We start from the raw sequence: 19,023 nt of genomic DNA on the forward strand, positions 1-19,023 counted from the left end.
CACATTCTACTTTTGGCACTTCTTGACCCAAAGTTAGACAGCACTTGTTTGCCGAGGCATTTAGTCTACCAGGAATCGAGGATTTACAGTTTCCAACACCAGAGATCCCGTGTCCCTGCGCGGAGCAGGACTCGGCCAATGGCACACACCCACGCTGCTCCAAGGCAGGACTCCTCCTCGGGGCCAAGCTCGGGGCATTTCTCCTCCTTTCCCTCCAGTTTCTGTTCTGTGTTGGTGCAATGGCCCAGCCCACACGCAAACAGCTCCAGCCCAGGGAGCCCCGTCTCTCCCAGATGAGTACGGATCCCCTTTGCATCCCGCGGCCAACTCTGCCCCCTCTCCCGGGACAGTGCAGTGGGCAAACGAGATGATCCATGAGCAGCAGCTGTCCTGGCCATCCAGAGGGCTTAAGCTCTTTCAACATGAATCAACAAATCCTATTAAATCCAACAGCCACTGCAGAGGTGGGCACCATCTCCCAAAAGCCGGTAGCTCTCGACAGAGCATTTTGCAGGATTAGAAATGGGCTCTGAAGTGGGGTCCAGCCTCCCCCATGACCCAAAGACCCCTCCCACCTGCAGACACCACTCCCAGAGGGGACAGAAAAGCCTTTTCAAAAACATTGCCATCATCCTGAACTTCCTAGTCTGCTCTAGGCTCTGCTCTACCCATGGCAAAAACGAAGAGAAGTGACTGGTCCCAACTCCAGGACAATTTACCACCCTGGTTCCTCCGCCTCTGCCCCAGACACAAGCTTTTGCTTTTTACCTCAACAATCGGCAGCACAGAACTTGATAAACATGAGCATGGGACTGCCGAGAGCTCCCCTGGTCATTAAAGCCTGTCGCTGTTGTAAGCACCGTGTCAGCTAAAACCCTTCCTGAAGGTGCTGAAGCCCATCCAAGGTAGAGCTCTCCCCCTCAATAATTTAAACAGTCTTGCTCTATGTGATTAATTTAAAATAACTATATACACTTTGCCTGGAGCAGAATTGCCCTCCGCTTGGGTTCTCCAACCAAGAAAAGCTGTTGGTGGGAGCTGCAATGGCATGGGTATGTCTGAAGCAGCTGTGTTTATGAACTGCGCACAAGCACACGCATCCTTAACTCAGCACTGCACAGGCTGGTTTTAGTGCTTTATTTCCAAAACAGAGATTATAGCACACAGATGAACAGCTTCCATCCACATTAAAACAAATACTCCTCCTTTCCTACGCAACCATGAGAACGGTTCCTGAAATTAACAGCTATTCTCTAGGTCTAACATTTAAATTCCCAAACCATGGCAATGATCAGCTACTTCATGATGGTCTTCTCTTGCGGGCAGTTTCCAAAGACGCCTCCAGTCACCCTGCTCAGCCCCAGACCCCCGGCTGATGTGGGAGCTCTACATCACCTCCTTATACACCCCAAAACAGTCCCCACCTCCCTGCATCGGTGTCCACTCACGTACCTGAAATTTAGAAATGCAAAATCACAAGAGATTTTTCCCACGGTGCTGGGAACTATCCTGAAAACTCCAAGTCAAATACCCATGGCAAACGCCACGCTATTTTCAAGCTACTTTTGACTTCTTTTTGGTAGGGTTATCAAAGTCTTCCTAGAAAGAGAAATGAAAAGTGTTTCCTTGTGTTTCTGTCCTGGGATGGGATGGAAATAAAAATATGGGTTTATCATCAGTTGTATTACCTCCTTTGGTTCCCTTCCAGCTCTTACCTCCAACGCTTTAGAAAGTCAGGGAATGACCCTGAAGGAAAGAAACATGTAGGTTTGGGTTGTGGAGGCACGGCACATGAAGGCGTGCTCGCTTAGGAAGGCACAGATGGCCCTATTAGCTGTTCTTAAGTAATTTCTTGCTAGGAAAGAGTTTTCAGGCAGAATTCTATAAGCCAAGGAATTAAACTGTGCATGTTACTGCACGATTAGCTCTCATTTGCTGTAGAGTTTGGAAAAACAAGCAAATCAACTATTTGCACAGAGCGATGGCAGAGAGCCCATGGAAAGGCCCTGTGCCTAGAGCAGATCAGCACAGCCAGGAAGAGTGAAGCCACATCTTGTTCAACATTGACAAAAGCACCTCATTCCCACCAGCCCCCAAATTCCACCACTCCAAACTATTAGCTTAAATTACCTATGGTGGAAACAGCCTGTCTTAAAGGGTAGGTACTCCAGAGACTACAAGTATTCTCACTATGTTCAGCCTATATTCATAACAAATCAATTTCCAAAGCAACTTCATTATTTCCTCTCGATGGAACTTCCTCAGTGGAAGTCTGGTCTACGCCCTCATGACCAACTGTCAGCGATGGCTCTGCCCCAAAGAGGGACTCCGTGAAAGAGTCGGTGGCTTCAGAGCCTCATCCAACCATTTGTGTGAGTTCAGCTTCCAGCTCAAACAAGCAGCACGTGGAATTGTCCTGCAGCAAAGACACCCCATGGGTCACCAGCCAACAGAGAGGGAAAGGGGTCTGTCTCTACATACATGTTTCTCTTCATTTATTTTTTAAGCCGATTGCAGTGAGACTAGCCAGGTGGAAGACAGCAACCATTGCTCCAGGTAGAACACATAAGGACATAGACATTATTCCTTCAGGGGAGGGAGACCTGGAAGAATAAAGGTTGCAAGAAATCCAGCTTGAATTGCGTGAGGACAACTGGTGATTGTTGGCCTGGCTTTCCATTGTAAACAAAAATTAAAGTTCACTTTGAAAGGTGTCAGTTGTCTCTTTGCACTGCTCACAAAAGACAGGACCACCGGATAATCATCATATTCCATTTATTCTGTATACATTCGTAGTGCACATTAACGTAAGACATGAGCACTCCTCGGGTCACATAGCACTGCTGTTCTTCACCTGTAAGGTTACACCCGGATGAGATCTGAAGAGGGACTGAATGGATATCCATAGAAATAACCTGAAGAAGCAATTACACAGCAAGATCAACCCCTCTGGTCAGAGCAACTGAATCCCCGGTGGCCAGAGCCCCGAAGCACCTTTGTTTTTCTGCCACATCAGAAATGTTCAGTATCAAAGACACCAGTACAAGTAACAACAAGGAGAGTCGCATGGGAGAAGAGCTTGAGATAACACAGATGCATCTGGGCCTTTCAACTGTAAAAATCACATTCACGTATGGAAGAAAAACAAATTAGATCCCTTCTTTACAATTAGCCTTTTCCATACTCTGGCCTGTAATTGCCAACTTCAAAGCTCTCAGGATCTCCACTAACGTATTCACCTTTGGTCCTGTTCAGTAACAGGAATTAAACCTGTTCTGCTACCAGTAGGCGGCATTTCAAGACGAGCCAAGTTTGGGGGAAAGACAAGCTTCCCAGCAAGGCTGACGGCAGCCCTCCCAGAAGCTGAATTTAGGCAATGCGTTCATTAACGAGCATTCGTTAACGATACTTCACAGTCAAGATACCACCCGAGAGGGCTGAGCAGCATCACATGGAGGGACAGAGGAGAGACTTCAGGAGAAAACAGCTGAGAGAACAGACAGCTGTAACACCAAGCCCTGGTTTGGTTTTTCTCTCAGTGAACAGCATGGCTTAGGTAATAAAAACAACAATACTTCAGTAGCAATTAACATATTCAGGTTTCTTTGTAGAAATATTGATTCCTTTAATCCTCGCAATCCAGCCTCTCCTTTGCCATCCTCGCCCTGTAAGGCAGGTACATCTCACAGATACTCAAACCTCCCTCCCTAGAGGGAAAAGCAGGCACATAAAATGGATCAAAAGGAAAAACAAATGAAAAAAACCCTCCCATGATAAAAGATAACTGAATGCCGGGAGAAGTTATATTCCTACCAACAGGTTCCTAGGAAAGGGAAGGGTAAAAGATCTATTTATGCATTCACCAAGGAAGAAATATCAGGGAAAGAAATCCGATTGATTAACTCAAAACTCAAACAAGAACCACTTAAAAAGGTTAAGACAGTCAAATTCTCTCTGCATAGCACACAGCTGCTTACCAAGTCATCCCTTGAACTTCAATCTCACAAGCAGAGGAAGGAAACCAGCAAAGAGCAACACAGTCCCCAGCGGGGGCCACCCAGTCCTGCTCCGCAGCGAAGTACGTAATCCAACAGCCAGGCCTCCGCCGTTACCCAGGATAGCTTCGTTTTGCTGCCTCTTCTTCAGAACCAAAGAAAGTCTCAGCAAACAGAACCGCTGACTGAACACAGCTCCTTTTTCCAAGTTACCAATTCACAGACCAAACATCGAGGGAAACCACCCGCCTTGCAGAAGCAAGCTGGGGAGAGTAAGAGGTCTCACAGCCTCAACTCAGCTGCAGGGACTTACCCCAGAGCAGGTTTCAGCTGTAAACGTGCTCATTCGTTTCCTCCTGGCCAGCTGCGTGGCATCAGTCGGATGCACAGAGCCCTGGATGAATCCCTCTCAACTCAAAACCAGATTTATGGTTGCGGCCACAGAGGGCGAGGCATTCTGCTCCACGGAGGTGATCTTCGCTGTGGGGGATATTCCATGGTTGAAGGGATAGGAGGAGCCACTGGGAATCCCTAGTTTAGCTTCCCATCCAAGTAAGCATGCACATGTATATTCGTATGCATCCATCAGGGAAGTCCAGCAAAGCTGCATGTAAGGCTCAAAGAAAAATCTCTAAGATCCACCTTTACAAGGTGTCACGAAGATACAACATATTGCATAATTTTCAACCAAAAGAGATGGGTAACAAGGAAAGGCTCCAGAGGGTTATCAGAAGGGATCCCTCCTGCCCACCACCCGAATCGAACAACCACAGGAATGAGAAAATGCCAGCTCAGATGTCCTCCTCCCCTTTCAACCCAACACTGGTTTCTCCTCCAAAACCATTTCAAGCGTGGCCACTAGAGGAAGCCGCGACACTGGCGAGCACCGCTCGGGCTGTAACACGGGGAGGATCCCAAATCGTGACACTTCTGCTCCCGGTGCCCCAAGAACTACGGCCTGTGTTCAAACACGACTCCGGTCCTTCCTTGCACTTTCACACCACTTGCAAAATTGAATATTAAGAAGTTCTCAAAAGGTCCTGGCTTCCTAATGCAGACATTGCTCTTGTGAAGTTTTCCAGGAAAGCAAAAAAAGTGAGAAAATCACTGGGACGTGAACCCGATAGTCATAAATGACAGCGGGTTTCCTGGCTGCCTGCACGGCGTTTCCCATTTAATTGCTTAAACATTAAACAAAGCCACTGCAAACAACGAGCTGTGACCAGCTTTTCATTCCCGAAGCTTTCTGGGGAGCTCGCCATACCACCCGAGCGGAGCCTGCTGAGCCAGCAGTGCTGCTCCCCGACCCACGGCCACCAGGGAGGGCACAACAGGACACAAAGCAGAGGACGGTGCAGCAAGGCACCCGCCAGATCGCTGTGCACTAAAGCAGCAGATGCAGCCAGCAGCAGCTCTATATTTTCTCATCTTTAAGGTCCAGGAAACTCTTCTTCTCAGAATAGATGCAGCATCCTCCACCACAAATGGGTTAAGGGATGCCGTCAGGGAGCAGCGATAACGTAGCCACGTGCGCACACAACGATTGCACGGCAGTCTCCTTGTCACTACTGCTTTCAGTGTCCTCGGGAGGTAGGGGAGCAGCAGATTCACTGAAGAGGAAACGGAGGCACAAGTCGGACAACCCAGTTTGTCTGGAGGACACGAAAGTCAGCAGTTCAAAAGGGCAAAGCCAGCTCTCCCAAAGCAAAGCTAATTTAAAGCCACCTAAGCGGGACTGCAGCCAGGCGTCGCTGGTAGCCCAGCCTTTCTGAGGAACCACCAGCACCGGCGTGCTTTCCCCGACCCCTGGAGCTCACAGCACCTACAGACCCTCACACCAGCCTCATGCCACCCATCGGAGACATGCAGCCAGGCCGGAGGCCACAGGGAGCACCCAAGCTGCAGCCCCACCCTCGCCTGCTTTCTCCCAAGACACAAGCTGCCACCCAGCAGCATCTCCCCTTGCATTTAACCAAGGTGCACACCTCCCGTGCGGGTGGGAAAGGGCCCTCGCCTCTCCCTCCATGTAAACATTGAACACTTCGCCCTTTTTCCCTTTCTGAGGGGAAGAGGGGAATAAGTATTTTGTATTTCTCAGGTCAGGCAGTGGAAAGGCAGGTTCATACGGAGGCTCCCAGAGCACTGCCCTACACTGCCACGTGGGAGTTGCTAGTGCTGTCCCAGAGGGTGACACTTACAGCTTAGAAACTCTTATTTAAATAGTTTATTTGAAGCTTAACACAGTTAACTTTTATATATTTATATATATATATAAACATATATATATATGTTTATATATATAAACAATTTCTTCTCTCACTTCCCTAAATGAAAGCTAGGTTTAGGGGGATACATGTCTTTTTTCTCTTCAAATAAAGTCATTTGGTATACATATAAAAATATATTACTTGGGCTTCCTTTCAGTTAGAGAACACACAAGGGTTGGGGTGGAGAAAAAAATGGAAGACAAGCACAAGGAATTCCAAATAAAATGGAAAAAAAACAGCAATTTTAAGCACGCGGTGCGCTTTGAATTTATAGTGCAACAGCAAGCCCAGAGACCCGTGTTCTGCCGACACAAGCGCGGCGTTACTCACACTTTTACCACTTTTTCTGAATCGCATGGCCCATGTCCTTGCTCCCCAAAGGGTCACATTTCAGTGTGACATTACAGCACCAAACCAAAAACGCTGAACTTAAAATGTGGAAATCAAGGTTCTGGACCTCAGGAGCAGGTTGCAGCTGGACGATAGGGCGCTCTCCTCTTTCACACCAGAAGCTCACCGACTTTGACATCAGAAAACATTAGGGACAAGCAGAACACAGCAAGGTTTGGCAACTTTTCTGCTGGCAGCGGGACCCCTCGAAGAGCACTGGAGCTCTGAACTCCTATCCCGGGGAGGAAGATGAAGAATACAGACAGCAGAAAGGTGGGAGCAACCCAGAGCACTTCTGTCTCATTGAAACAGCTTATAATGGCAAAGAGTAATCCAGGGAGGGATTAAGCTGCAGCGTGACACCATGCGAAGAGGGGAGGTGGAACATCCTGCAATGGGAAAGGAGCAGAGACCCTACCCAGGGCCTCACACAGAGGCCTGACAGCTCAGCTTAGGCACAGCCCCGGTGTCAAGAGAAAGATCCACATCAAAGGCCACAAATTTACCCGAGAGCCAAAATTTAGCCCTTCCAAGTCTGTAGTTGTAGGAAACAAACTGCACATTCACTCAAAACGCCAATCAAATATTTCTCATGGATCTAGCCAGGCACGAGGCTTTGATACAACTCCAAGCTCAGCCGCCTGGCAGCTCTGCTCGCGCTCCCACGTCTCCCGTACCATTTCCCACCCACCCTGTGGCAGTCAGTCCCAGTTAAACAATTTTTGATTCACAGCTGCTCTTTTCCCCAGCTGCAGCTCAGCAAAGCCACCAACCTCTTCCGAGGTCTGTCCCCGAGGCAGAAGGATTGAGCCACAGTGAGTACACGTTTCATATTGGCACCAGTTTTGGCGATTACCATTGGGATGCAAAAGAACATTTAATAAATAAATAAGTAAACAAATAAATAAATCAACACCACTTCTGAACAGCCATCAGAAAGAACCCTTAAAAATCAAAACAGGGTACAGTACAATTGAAGTTTTCTATAACAAACCTCAAAACTCTCTCACAGTTGCGGTCTTCCCCTCCTCTTTTAAAGCAGGGTCTCTTCAGGAACCAGGTTTATGTGATCACAGTGTCTGCGCCCATGGCTGTCTGTCCTTCTCTATTAATTTCTAGAGTTGCCCAATTTAAATTAAATCTGAGAAAGGGACAGGAGTATAAAAAGCTTCTACAAGCTTCAGGAAAATAAGAGAAAGGAGCCAGTTGAGGGGGAAAAGACCACAGCATGAATTCCCAAGTCATCAGGGATCAGCAGAACCCCGAGGCAAAACCCGACTTTGGAGCGGCCTGGCTGCAGAGCTCGCCTGGAGTCGCAAGGCATGAAATCCACGGGAAATGGGTTTGATTTGCAGTGGAGCTCCTAAAGCAACTCACTTTTGGAAACACACCTCCACCATGCTACTGCCCTGCCTCTGCAGCCAGGCTGTTGGCACTGCTCACGGAGCTGCCAGGCAAGCAGGAGAGCTAACCCAATTCAAGGCTGCATCTACACAGTGCCGGTACTATTGCTGGCACCTTCTGCCCCTCTCGCCAGGAATTTAACCCTCAAACAGCGTCATCAAATACCCCACAAGGCTTTAAAAAACAAACTACACGGGAGAGACGGAGAGGGGAAGACGGACAGACAGACTAGCCTTAACATCAGCTGTAGGGGCCATCCCATAACACCAGGTAATGGGGCAAACAGAGAAGCAGAAGGCAATGGCGAATGGAAGTCACACTGAAGGGCAGGTACCGAAGCCACGACACAGTGCTTTGCACTTGGCGTTCCCCCTTACAGAGGCAGGTCAGTGCTGTTATGTCGAGTTTTCCGCGAAGTCCCATCATCTCTCGGCAGGGCCCTCTGCAAACTGGACATGGCCGCTGTCTTTTTTAGGTCAATGACCGCGTAGGAGTCCGTCCGGCGGGCTTCGTGGGTGGCAGGAGGTGGGACACGGGGGACCGGTGGGTTCTGATGACCCTTGCGCGGCACATCAGCCTCCAGCTCCACCTGGATGTAGTTGAGTTGCCGCGGCTGCTCTGGACAGGGCCGGGGGAAGTCGAAGCTGAAGACGCTGGGCACGCAGCCGCGACGAGGCTTTGGCAGGAAGCCGCTGCGCCGCTGGCTGCTGCCCCCATGCAGGGCGGTGTTCTCCGAGTTCATGTAGTTCTGCAGGGGATCTTCTTCGCCGGCCTCAGAGTAGCTGTTGGGGGAAGGCGTCGGTACGTCCCCGGCGCCCCCATCCTCCTCGCCCCGCCGGAGCGGCTGGCACTCCCACACCGGGGGCAGCGACGGCAAGTTCTCATAGTGCAGCAACGCCGTTCTGCGATGGGAGCAGCCGGGTAATCCCACGTCCTCCCGGGTGAGTTTCAAGCGCCCGCCTCGACAGAGAGAGGAGGTGCTGGGGGGCAGCAAGCCGTTGACATTCTCGTAGACGCACTGGGGTGAAGGACACTCCTCCTCGCACTCGTTGTTGTTGTTGTTGGGAGGGCAGAAGTGCGTCCTGCACTCCCGGTGGTGCCGACAGACGCGTCTGTAGTTGGATGTGGGACCTAACACGAACTTAACCTCCCCTGGCTGCAGAAAGACCTGGGGATTGCGGTCTTCGAGGGAGCAGCTGTGGTTCCTATGGGGGAAAGGAGGGTGGACTTCAGGCAAGGAGTGCATACAATGTCGGCCCCTCAGCTCCTGATCACCATTGGCCGTGTTGACGTAGGTGTGGGACTGCAAGGAGAGAAGCAGAGGGACAGTGAAAGGAGAAGAGAAGAGACAAGAGCAAAGCAGCTGTCAGCAGCTGAGAAACCAACAGGAACGGAAAATTCTTTGGTGGCTGATAAAGCAGGAGGAAATAAAGAATGCTGGAAGTTGAAAATTCTTTGGGAAGCCAAGCACAAAAGCCGTTTCTGGATTTGTGAGCTGAAGGACAGGCAAAAAGGAGTCCAACTGCAGAAGATACACATCACCTATTTCAAGCTCAATGCATATGGTACAGAATATTTCACAAAGCCACTTGCAAAATACTTCCTTGAGTGGCTTACACTGGCGATACGGCAGTACTCACACCTACCTAGGCTTCTCTGATCATGGCTGAGGCAAGCTGGGTTTTGTAGGGAAAAATCTTAAATTCTAAAACTGAGAACAAAGAGCTGAACATCAAAAATAAAAATAAAAAGAGACTCAACTTGGGTGTGCATCTGCACATCAGTTTAAGGGTTGCGATAATACCTGACTTGGACTCACAAGCTAAGTGCTGCTGTTAAATAATTGCCGCGCAAATACTAGTGGATTAAGGAAGCCAACTCAGCTTTGATAGAGTGCCTGTTCTAGTGAAGCATCAGAGAGCAGAAGTCTCCAAGAGCAAAAAGAAGCAAAAGAGGAAAGGGGAAAAAAAAAGATGAGAGGTACAAGGATCCCCTGAGCTTTGCTGGAGTAACAGAAACCCAGAATTGCACAGGACTGCTAGAAAAACAAGCTGCTTGTTCACTGCTTGCAAAGAGCAGAGTTTAGGACATCCAGGTTTACCTGCTCATCAGGCCCAATAAGGGCATGAGTAGAGTCTTCGCCCACAGAGGAATGCCTCAGGCTGCTCACGGAGGGGTGGCGGGCTGCGGAGTATGATAGGGTGTCTCCAGGGAAGCTGTGGAATCCATTGGGAAATCCTGGGACAGTGTACCCCAGACCTGGGAGAGAATCGAGACAGATATGCATTAGAGCACTGGTTTGCTATAAAATAGAATTGACTTCATTTTCACAGTGAGCTGGCCTCTTAACTGCACCCTGTAAGTCAGAATCAGCCTGTCAGGGGAAGATCCCTACGATGAAGTACCCAGTATAAATACAAGATTTACACCCTCTTGTTTAAATTTATTTAAGTCGCTCCTAATGGAGACAAGAATTGAGGAAATCCAAATTCCTCCAGATGTGGTTTCCTCTATGAACCGCCTGATCCTTAAAGTAGGTGCTACTTAAAAAGGCAATTTGGCAGCGGTCCAGATGAAAACCAGCTGAAGGGTGACAACTCAGTTGACTATTTGAAGGGCTTTTTGTTGTTGTTTCCCTGGAAACAAAACACCACATCACAGACAAGAGGGGCCTTAAAATAAACACGCTGCATGGGGCACACGTGGACATAAAGATATAGGTCAGCAAGCGAGGCAGAGCATGGGAGAGATCCATGGACTGCAAAGGGCAGCTCCGCGTGAGCAATCTGTGTTCCCCCTTTTCTCCCCAGACACTGAAGGAGCCTTACTGTTGGGTGCCTGGGGTGTCCGGGAGAGCTCCCGCTCCGTGGGGTGACTGTTCCTGGTGATGACCACAGGCTCTTCCACTACATTGATACTGTTACACTGCATCAGGTCCTGAAGCAGATTAAAGATCTCCTCTGCTCTGGAACACTTGAAGGCAAAAATCCCTGCACAGTAACGAAGAGGAGGGTCAGAAAAGCACGAAAGCAATCCTGCTTTAACAAGAGAATATGTAACTCCCGGCTCTAAATGAACAGGCAATTTTGATTTCTTTCCCTTTGTTTAACACAATCAACGCCTGCAACCCACAGCTGCAGGAGAACAACCAACAACTCGGTGGATTATTGCATCAACAGGAATACAATACCGTGACTGCCACCTGACCGAACGGTGCGCTATTACAGGGAAAATAGCGAGCACCCCAGTTATCTCAAGATAATCAATCCCGCACAAGCAGAGGTGTGAAAGGGACAGGCTAACCAGCCTCGTTTTATCTCTAATCTTCTATTTTAACTCACTTGGCAATCAGTCCAGTCCTCATTACCAGGGGAAAGTCTATCCAGTGACTACTGGAAGCTGAACTGGACCCTGTGGAGTGTGCACGTGAGGGAGGGACAAGAACGTCATATTTCAAAAATGCACGGAATTGAACAGTGTCTCCCCAAACGAGCAGCCCAAACCAGAGCCGGTGCGTGCAGAGCTAACCAATCCCAAGCTGGCACGCACACGCACGCACGAAAGCCATAGCAACGAGAATGGCATGGCAACAACGGCTGCTACCCCAAAGAGTAAGGTTTTAAACATTCTGGCCAAAAAAAAAAATAGCTATGTCTGCCTTATATAAGGTGGGAAGCAGCACCAGGAGTCCTCCAAATAAAATTAACTAGGCAGAAAAAAAAATCCTACAAGGAAAGGAAAAAACTCATCAAAACACAACGCCGTCCCTCTCATTTCTGTCTGCTTTAAGGCTGATGGGTAAACGCGTCTGCTAAAAATTGTGTAATACATGAAGAGCAAATGGCTCTGGTTTATCCCCAGTACCTGGACCTAAATAAAAAACAAAACCCACACGGGGCAGAATTCTAATCACCTCAGCCTGCAAAAGGCAAACCAGAAACCGAAGAGAAGCAGTTCCCATCACTGGCAACTGATAAGCACGCGACTCCAGGGGAGGAAAACCCCACTTACATAAATATTAAAAAGGAGCATACGGCGCTCCAGATTTGCGCAGTGCTTTACACAGACACCGAAGAGTCACGCGGAGCCCTTTTGGATAAGAAGTTTACAAACACATTAAAAAAAAATGAGGAAACAAACTTTTTTTTTCCTGGGGATGCAGATGCCAAGAAAACATTCAGCTCTTTAAAAGCAAGAGCGACAGACTGGTAAAGGAACTACCAGGCACCATTGTAAAATTGGAGTCTATTCCCAGCGCTGCTGATGACTTGGCGTGTACTCCTGGGTGACTCATTTCCCTTCGCTGTGCACAGCATCTCCATGCATAAAATCAGTAAAACGTAAAACTCCTTTCCCTCTACATTACAAAGTGCTGCCAGACACAAAATGCAAAGCATTAGGTAGAATTAGCACTAACCAAGGCAGAGCAAATGCACTGAGAAACAGGAGAAGACTGAGGGGGGATTTCATAAATACCTATAAATATCTAAAGGGTGGGTGTCAGGGGGATGGGGCCAGAGTCTTTTCAGTGGTGCCCAACGACAGGCCAAGGGGCGACGGGCACAAGCTGGAACACGGGAAGTTCCACCTCAATATGAGGACAAACCCCTTCCCTGTGCGGGTGCCAGAGCAGGGGCACAGGCTGCCCAGAGAGGCTGTGGGGTCCCTTCCCTGGGGACATTCACCCCCCGCCTGGACGCGGCCCTGTGCCCCTGCTCTGGGGGTGCCTGCTCCAGCAGGGGTGGGACGGGGTGAGCTCCAGAGGGCCCTTCCAACCCCCACCAGTCTGGGATTCTGTAAATGTGCTCAAACAACTGTCACTACCGACATGCACTTGGCAGCTCTGCCGAATAAGCAAACCCTAAGAGGGACCTGCAAAAAGGTGCAGGTGATGCCCTTAAGCTTTCTCCCCGGAGTTAAAACATGCTAACAAAGCTTCAGTCTTGCGAAAAGCACTTTTAAGCTGCTAAGGAAAGTCATCCAGCAACCTCTCCTACCACAGCTGTGCATCATTCGGTACCGAAGCTCAGAGCTGACAGGTAACATTCTTTCTGACGTTAAATATGCCCCGTCCCACGCTCAAGCCTGCTTCACCAATTACCTCACGAGCATCGAAGCACTAGCAAAATGAGACCAATCAGATTTATGCCCAGGTCCTGAGCCATGATGTCGTTCTCATTAGTGCTTTAATCAGGAGTATGTGCACGCACACCCCAGTGTTCTGGGGAAACAGAGGCTGCAAAAGATGCAGTAATTTGGGAAGACACAAGCATCAGCTCATTCTGGCTGCCTGGGAAGAGAAACCTCAGCGTTCCTTCCTGCAGGAACCACGACACTCACCCTGCCCCGTCTGGCAGCGACGACCGCTCTCAAAGGAGAAGAGGTTGGAGTCGTAGCCATAGCGGCGCAAGCAGAGGTAGGGCCACCTGACAGCATCTCGCTTGTGAGTGTGCAAGATGAGCTCCGTCTGTGTCAGCTCCATAATCCCAGATCCCAGCTCGTTACCTTCATCGTCCACATTCGTTACCTGCAGAGGCCACAGAGCTCGCATCAGGAAACTCGGTACATCGGTATCAAAAAAAGCCCACCCATGAAGATACTGTATTTCTCATGGATTTCCCCCTTCATTTACTGAGCTGCCTTTTTCTCAGCTGACAGCATGAATTCATTGCTGGCAGAAGGCGCCAAGCCGGCAGCCCTGGAGACTGTGCGCTTGGCAGTTCAGCTGATGCATCTCAGCACAGACACTGGAACACAGCCCTCAGCAATAAAAGGTTTCTCTCCAGCTACCCATTTCCTTGCTCAGGCTGAATCTCAGTGCAGAGGCAATTTCTACCGCAAATACAAACACATTTGCAGCAGAGGTTGCTTAAGGAAAGGAAAAAACAACCCAGCAAACCAAAACAGTAACATATTTGCAAATCTTATCAAGCAAAAGACTTCTCTGCCAGAGCAGAGGTTTTCTTTCCTTTCATGCCCGGAGTCCAACCCATGCTGGACTTTGCTAGTAGTCGGTGCCATCACAGACTCTCTGATGGGGATGAAGGTGAAATGCTTACCTTAAATTTGGTGGGATGGTTGTCTGGGATGCTGTCTCTGCACAGACAACTGCAGCAGCTCCCCATGACGCCAGCATAAGAGGTAATCCCTGGGGAGAGGGCACAGGAAAGAGGACAATCAGGTTTTTGAACAACCTCCCCCCACCCTCTCCAAACACGCAGCATTTACAGCCTGTATCCTCCTTGATCCCCCTGCACGTGGCCCAGTGGGTTTGGATCTCAAACTCTTCAATGTCTTCCTTGATTAATGGACACCATACAATATAAGGCTAATTAAAAATAACAGTTTTCTTACCATTAGGCAATTGTTGGATTTTTTTTGGAGGAGTGAGGAGAAATTCCCACTACTGTCCCTCTATCTCCTTCGGGACTTCATGGTAACCAGGTGTCAGAGTCACCTAAAACACAAGGGAAACTGTCCCATCTTCCACCTGGCAAGAAGAATAAAATTAAACAAATTTAAAAAAAAAGAGAAGATTCCAAAGCAGAGGGTGGGGGGCAGGGGGCTGTGAATGAAGTTCCCTTCAAATATCACAAGAAAGGCAGGTGCACTTATTTTTATTAGCCACCCGCATTTAAATGAATATAAAAAATAATTCTGCACAGACCACTCCTGTAATTTCTGAAAAAAAAAATATACAGTCTACAGCTAAAAAACCCTAAAAATAAGAGATCTTTTACTTCTTGGCTTTGGGAACGCACACAGGACTGGGGTTTATCAGAGCTAATATAGTGCAAATAAAACCCCACAGTAATCCTGAATGGCTGAGAACAGGGAGGGCACAAGGAATCATACGCATCTGCTGCTTCGGAATGTGAAGATACCTTCACTCGATAGAAGGTCCTTAGGGGTCAGAGAACCAGCAGCCTTTAAAAGCAAGTGAGCACAACAGCTCTTCTACTTTGGACTATGAAAAGTAACAAATGCCAGAAAACATAAAAACTCTGCTATCTGACAACATTCAGCAAGCGCGAGCATCAAGCAAGCAGGAGCTGCACACACTAGAGTGGGAAATGCTGCTATCTTTGATGCAAACTTAAAGGACTCCACATCCACTCTAGGGCAGGGGATTCAGCAGCAGATAACACGAGAAGATGCCATGTTTTATTTGGCGAGAACAGCCAACAATCTCTCCATCTGAGGCATGAGAGAATAAAGCCATATGGATAACCAGCCTGGCACTAGAGCAGTAAATAAAATGAAAAGGCTACTGGAAACCTTGCACTCTGCCATGCCAGAATCTGCCTCACTAGTCGCTCCAAATTAAACAATGAATCACGGAGTTGCATCTCTGTGCAAAACCACGTTGCACAGCTGCCCTCAGGCTCCCCCCGCAGCGCAGAGCGGTGCGGAGGGAGGGGGGAAGAGCCGGCAGTGAGCTGACAAAGGGGTCCCATTTCATTTTTTACATCAAAACAGAACGTAAATTACCTTCCACTGCAACCCTATGCCTTAGCTTTGGCCCCTGATGAATTCCCTACCACGTCCTAACCCTGCAAAGTCCCCCAGAAGAGGAATGCTTCCTTTTGAGCATGCTGGAGGAGCTCGGGCACAAATCAAGCAGGCTGCCACCTGCCCTTTTGCACATACCCATCGCCCCTAACAGTCATAACACCACATGCTCCCTGTTCAGCGCCACATCTTGCTCAAGCCGTCCTATTTGTTCTTCTAGACTCAGTATGGATTTACTCCCCGCTGACCTTACAGGCTTTGATCAATAATTTAGCAACAGATCCCTCTCCATTTCATCTAATCCACTCGCTAGGGGCCTTGTCCCATACTGTCTCTGCTCTCCCACTCCCATCTCACCAATTCCCTCAGTTAAAAAAAAAAGAAAAATCTTGTAGAAAACACATTACCTTTGCCCCCTCTTTCTTCGTTATTCCTCTCTCCCTCTGGAGCTCCCTCCACCCACGCCTCTCTAACCTGCGCGGGGGTGAAGTTGGAGTGCTGTCACCTATCCTGAACAGTTATATGGTCAGAACTGAACAAACGATGAAACAAAAAACCATTGCGAGATCCCTAAATGCTCCCTCGGGGCTTCCTGCTACTCCTCGCTGTTGAATATTTTAGTGGCATCCCTTTCACAGCGACACTGAGAGTCTCAAGGCTCCCGTCTCTTGCTTGGCGCTTCCGACCCGCACCTTTCCAGCGGCTGTTTGCCAGTTCATAGCCTTAACTAGTTGAACCAAACAATTAACAGTGCGATACGCTTCCCTGCGAGCAAGAGCACGTGCCTCCTAAGACCAGCAGCCCCATCCTCCCCTCCAGTCTCCCCACCTCCCAGGACCCAAACCTAAATACTCCTCAAAGCCTTCACAGCCCTCCTTGGGCCGGTGTCCAGACCACAGCTCATCTCCCCCAATTTCGCAGCCGGCTTCTTCGCTTTCCTCCCAAACCCTCCGCTCCTATGGAGGCTCCGTCTGTACCCCCCAGCCTGGAGAAGACCCTCCATGCCTCCATGTTCCTCCAAGCGATTCTCCTAAACCCAGCACTGCAGAAAAGGGTCCACCTAATCCCAGAGGATCAGGGCACCCTGGCACCCACCACCACAGCCCTGTGCAGGAGCGTGGAAATGCACATGGCCCCACAGCACCCCACTCGTGACAGGCAGCAATGGACCCACTGCCCCACACCAGCACGGGGCGTGGGGGGAGAAGGGCTGCAGGGGGGCACCTCCAGGGAAAGAGGGGCCACTGGGAAGGGGAAGGGGCTGGAGGAAGGGGCTGGGGGCAGGAGGGGAAGGGGCTGGGGGGCAGGCGGGAGGAGGCAGGAGGGGAAGGGGCCTGCACAGCCCGTGGGGACGGGAAACATGGGAAAGGGGCGAGTCCCGGGGGTGGGGGGGGTGTAACGGGGAAGTGGGTGCGAGGGGGCGGATGGGGGGTTGCCGAGGGGTGCGATGGGACCGGGAGGCACACGACGGGGAGGGGGGACGGGGGGGCGGGAGGGAGGCGGGGGCAAGGCGGGCCGCGGGGGCAGGGCCCCGGGGCCGCGGGAAGGCCCCGGGCGCGGGTCGGTACCTGAGGCGCTGGTCCGGGAGCTGAGGCCCGGGCCCCCGCTGCCGGCCGGCCCCCGGCCCGGCCCGTCCCTGCCCGGCCCGCCGGGTCCGGGCTCGGGCTCGGGGACCGGGTGCGGGTCGGGCCCCGCCAGCGCCGCGTCCCGCCAGCCCGGGCCGGGCCCGCCGGGAACAGCGAGTCCGCCGGCCGCCGCCTAGAGCGGCTCGGGCTGGGAGGACCCGGACGGGATGGAGCGCGGCCGCGAGGGGGCGCGCTGGGTCCGCGGCGCCACTGCCGCGGGGGCGGGGCCAGGGAGGGGGCGTGGTCGTGTGAGGGGCGGGGCCAGAACAGGGGTTGAGGGCAAGGGATGGCTTGGGGGCAGCGAGGGGGCTGGGAACGGGGGTCCTGGGGCGGTAAGGGGCTGAGGGGGGCAAAGGAGCAGGAGGTTTGGGGGGGGGGGGTTAGTGGAGGGGGATTGGCGAGTCTGGGGCAGGAGGGGATGTTGGATGGTCAGTGAAGGGGGTATTTGGGGAGGGGGGATGCTTTAGGGGGGGTCAGTGAAAGGGGGGGGTCTGGGGCAGGAGGGGGTGCTGGGGGGTCAGTGGAGGGGGGATGCTCGGGGGGGTCAGTGGAGGGGGATTGAGGGGGTCTGGGGCATCAGTGGAGGGGGATTGGGAGGGGTCTGGGGCAGGAGGGGATGTTGGGGGGGATTTGGGGAGGGGGGATGCTCTAGGGAGTCAGTGAAATGGGACTGGGGGAACTGGGGTAGGAGAGGATGCTGGGGGGTCAGTGGAGGGGGATTGGGAGGGGTCCAGGGCAGGGGGTGCTGAGGGGTCTCAGAGGAGGGGAATTGAGAGGTCTGGGGCAGGAGGAGATGTTGGGGGGGTCAGTGGGGGGATTTGGGGAGGGGGGATGCTCTAGGGAGGTCAGTGAGAGGGGATTAGGGGGATCTGGGGCAGGAGGGGGTACTGGGGCTTGTGCTCTGCACCCCAGCCACCCTCATTCACAGCACCCCTGCACACCGCCTGTCCCAGCGCCGCCAGCATCAGAGCACTAAACCAGCACAGTCACAGGCAGCTCAGTGCTGGGGTCCCACAGGCAGCTGCACACCCGGACCACCTCGACAGGTGCCCGACCACTCACGGTCCAGCTGCGTGGGGTCCCGACTCAGCCCCGGCACTCCTGATGCGATGTGCTCAATAATAACGCCTGCAGCCGGTGTTTGGCCTCGGACGAGGCACGGCTCTTTGGCCGGGAGCATGAGGGGTCTCCGGGAGGGTTCAGGGCATGGCGAGGGGGCTGCCCTGCAGGCGGGACAACAGGGAGATTACGGGGAGAGTTAGGCTGGGCTGCAGATCTTACCATTGTCATTTTTACACTCACAATTTTTACAATCCCTCTGCAATTACAATCCCACCGGCGCTGTTATAACGCGGAGCTTTTGGACATCAGCCACGGCTTCGGAGGGACGGTGGGGGCTGCCGGCTCCTCGGCCGCGAGATGTGAGCGCTCCCGGTCTGCTCCAGCGCCGAGTCACCGAGCCGTGCCTCCGCAGCCCTGCCTGGATGCCGCCGGCCGCAGGACGGTCACGCCGCCCTGCTTTGGCGGCAGCGGAGCCCGTCGGGCCGGTGTCCTGCCCGTCACACGTGCCGTGTCGCAGGTGTACGCTTGCCCGGTGCCCGTGGGGGACCTCGTGGCCTTTCCAGGGCGGTGGTTTTGGTGGAGCAGGGGCCGGTCCCACCTCAGAAAGCCCTGAGTGACCCATCTGTCGAGCCTGAGTCCCTGTGCCCGGCTGGTCTCCTAACGAGGACTTTGCCCATTAATTTTTCCGCCGTGCAGAGGGACGGTGGAGCGTGGGGAGCGCAGGCAGCAGCCGTGCCGGGCTGGAAGCTGGCAGTGGGGAGGGGGGGC

At 51.7% G+C, this 19,023-nt stretch overlaps 1 protein-coding gene across 7 annotated transcripts; it reads right to left on the reverse strand.

Annotated features, from left to right (window-relative positions):
- Positions 1-7,510: 7,510 nt before the first annotated feature.
- FRS3 (fibroblast growth factor receptor substrate 3) lies at positions 7,511-19,018 on the reverse strand. Of its 7 annotated transcripts, XM_064471834.1 has the most exons (9): positions 18,496-19,018; positions 18,256-18,416; positions 15,976-16,295; positions 14,411-14,546; positions 14,116-14,204; positions 13,397-13,583; positions 10,885-11,046; positions 10,158-10,315; positions 7,511-9,359 (listed from the first exon to the last, which is right to left on the reverse strand). In XM_064471834.1, the coding sequence occupies exons 5-9, from the start codon at positions 14,179-14,181 to the stop codon at positions 8,430-8,432; spliced, it is 1,503 nt and encodes a 500-aa protein (XP_064327904.1). In that variant the 5' UTR covers positions 14,182-14,204; positions 14,411-14,546; positions 15,976-16,295; positions 18,256-18,416; positions 18,496-19,018; the 3' UTR covers positions 7,511-8,429. The 7 variants fall into 7 exon arrangements, with proteins under 7 accessions (XP_064327904.1, XP_064327908.1, XP_064327905.1 ...); XM_064471838.1 differs by lacking the exon at positions 15,976-16,295 and having other exon boundaries at positions 14,411-14,513; XM_064471835.1 differs by lacking the exon at positions 15,976-16,295.
- Positions 19,019-19,023: the final 5 nt, after the last annotated feature.

This window comes from Phalacrocorax carbo, chromosome 23, assembly GCF_963921805.1.
Source record: "Phalacrocorax carbo chromosome 23, bPhaCar2.1, whole genome shotgun sequence".
Lineage (NCBI taxonomy): Eukaryota > Metazoa > Chordata > Aves > Suliformes > Phalacrocoracidae > Phalacrocorax > Phalacrocorax carbo.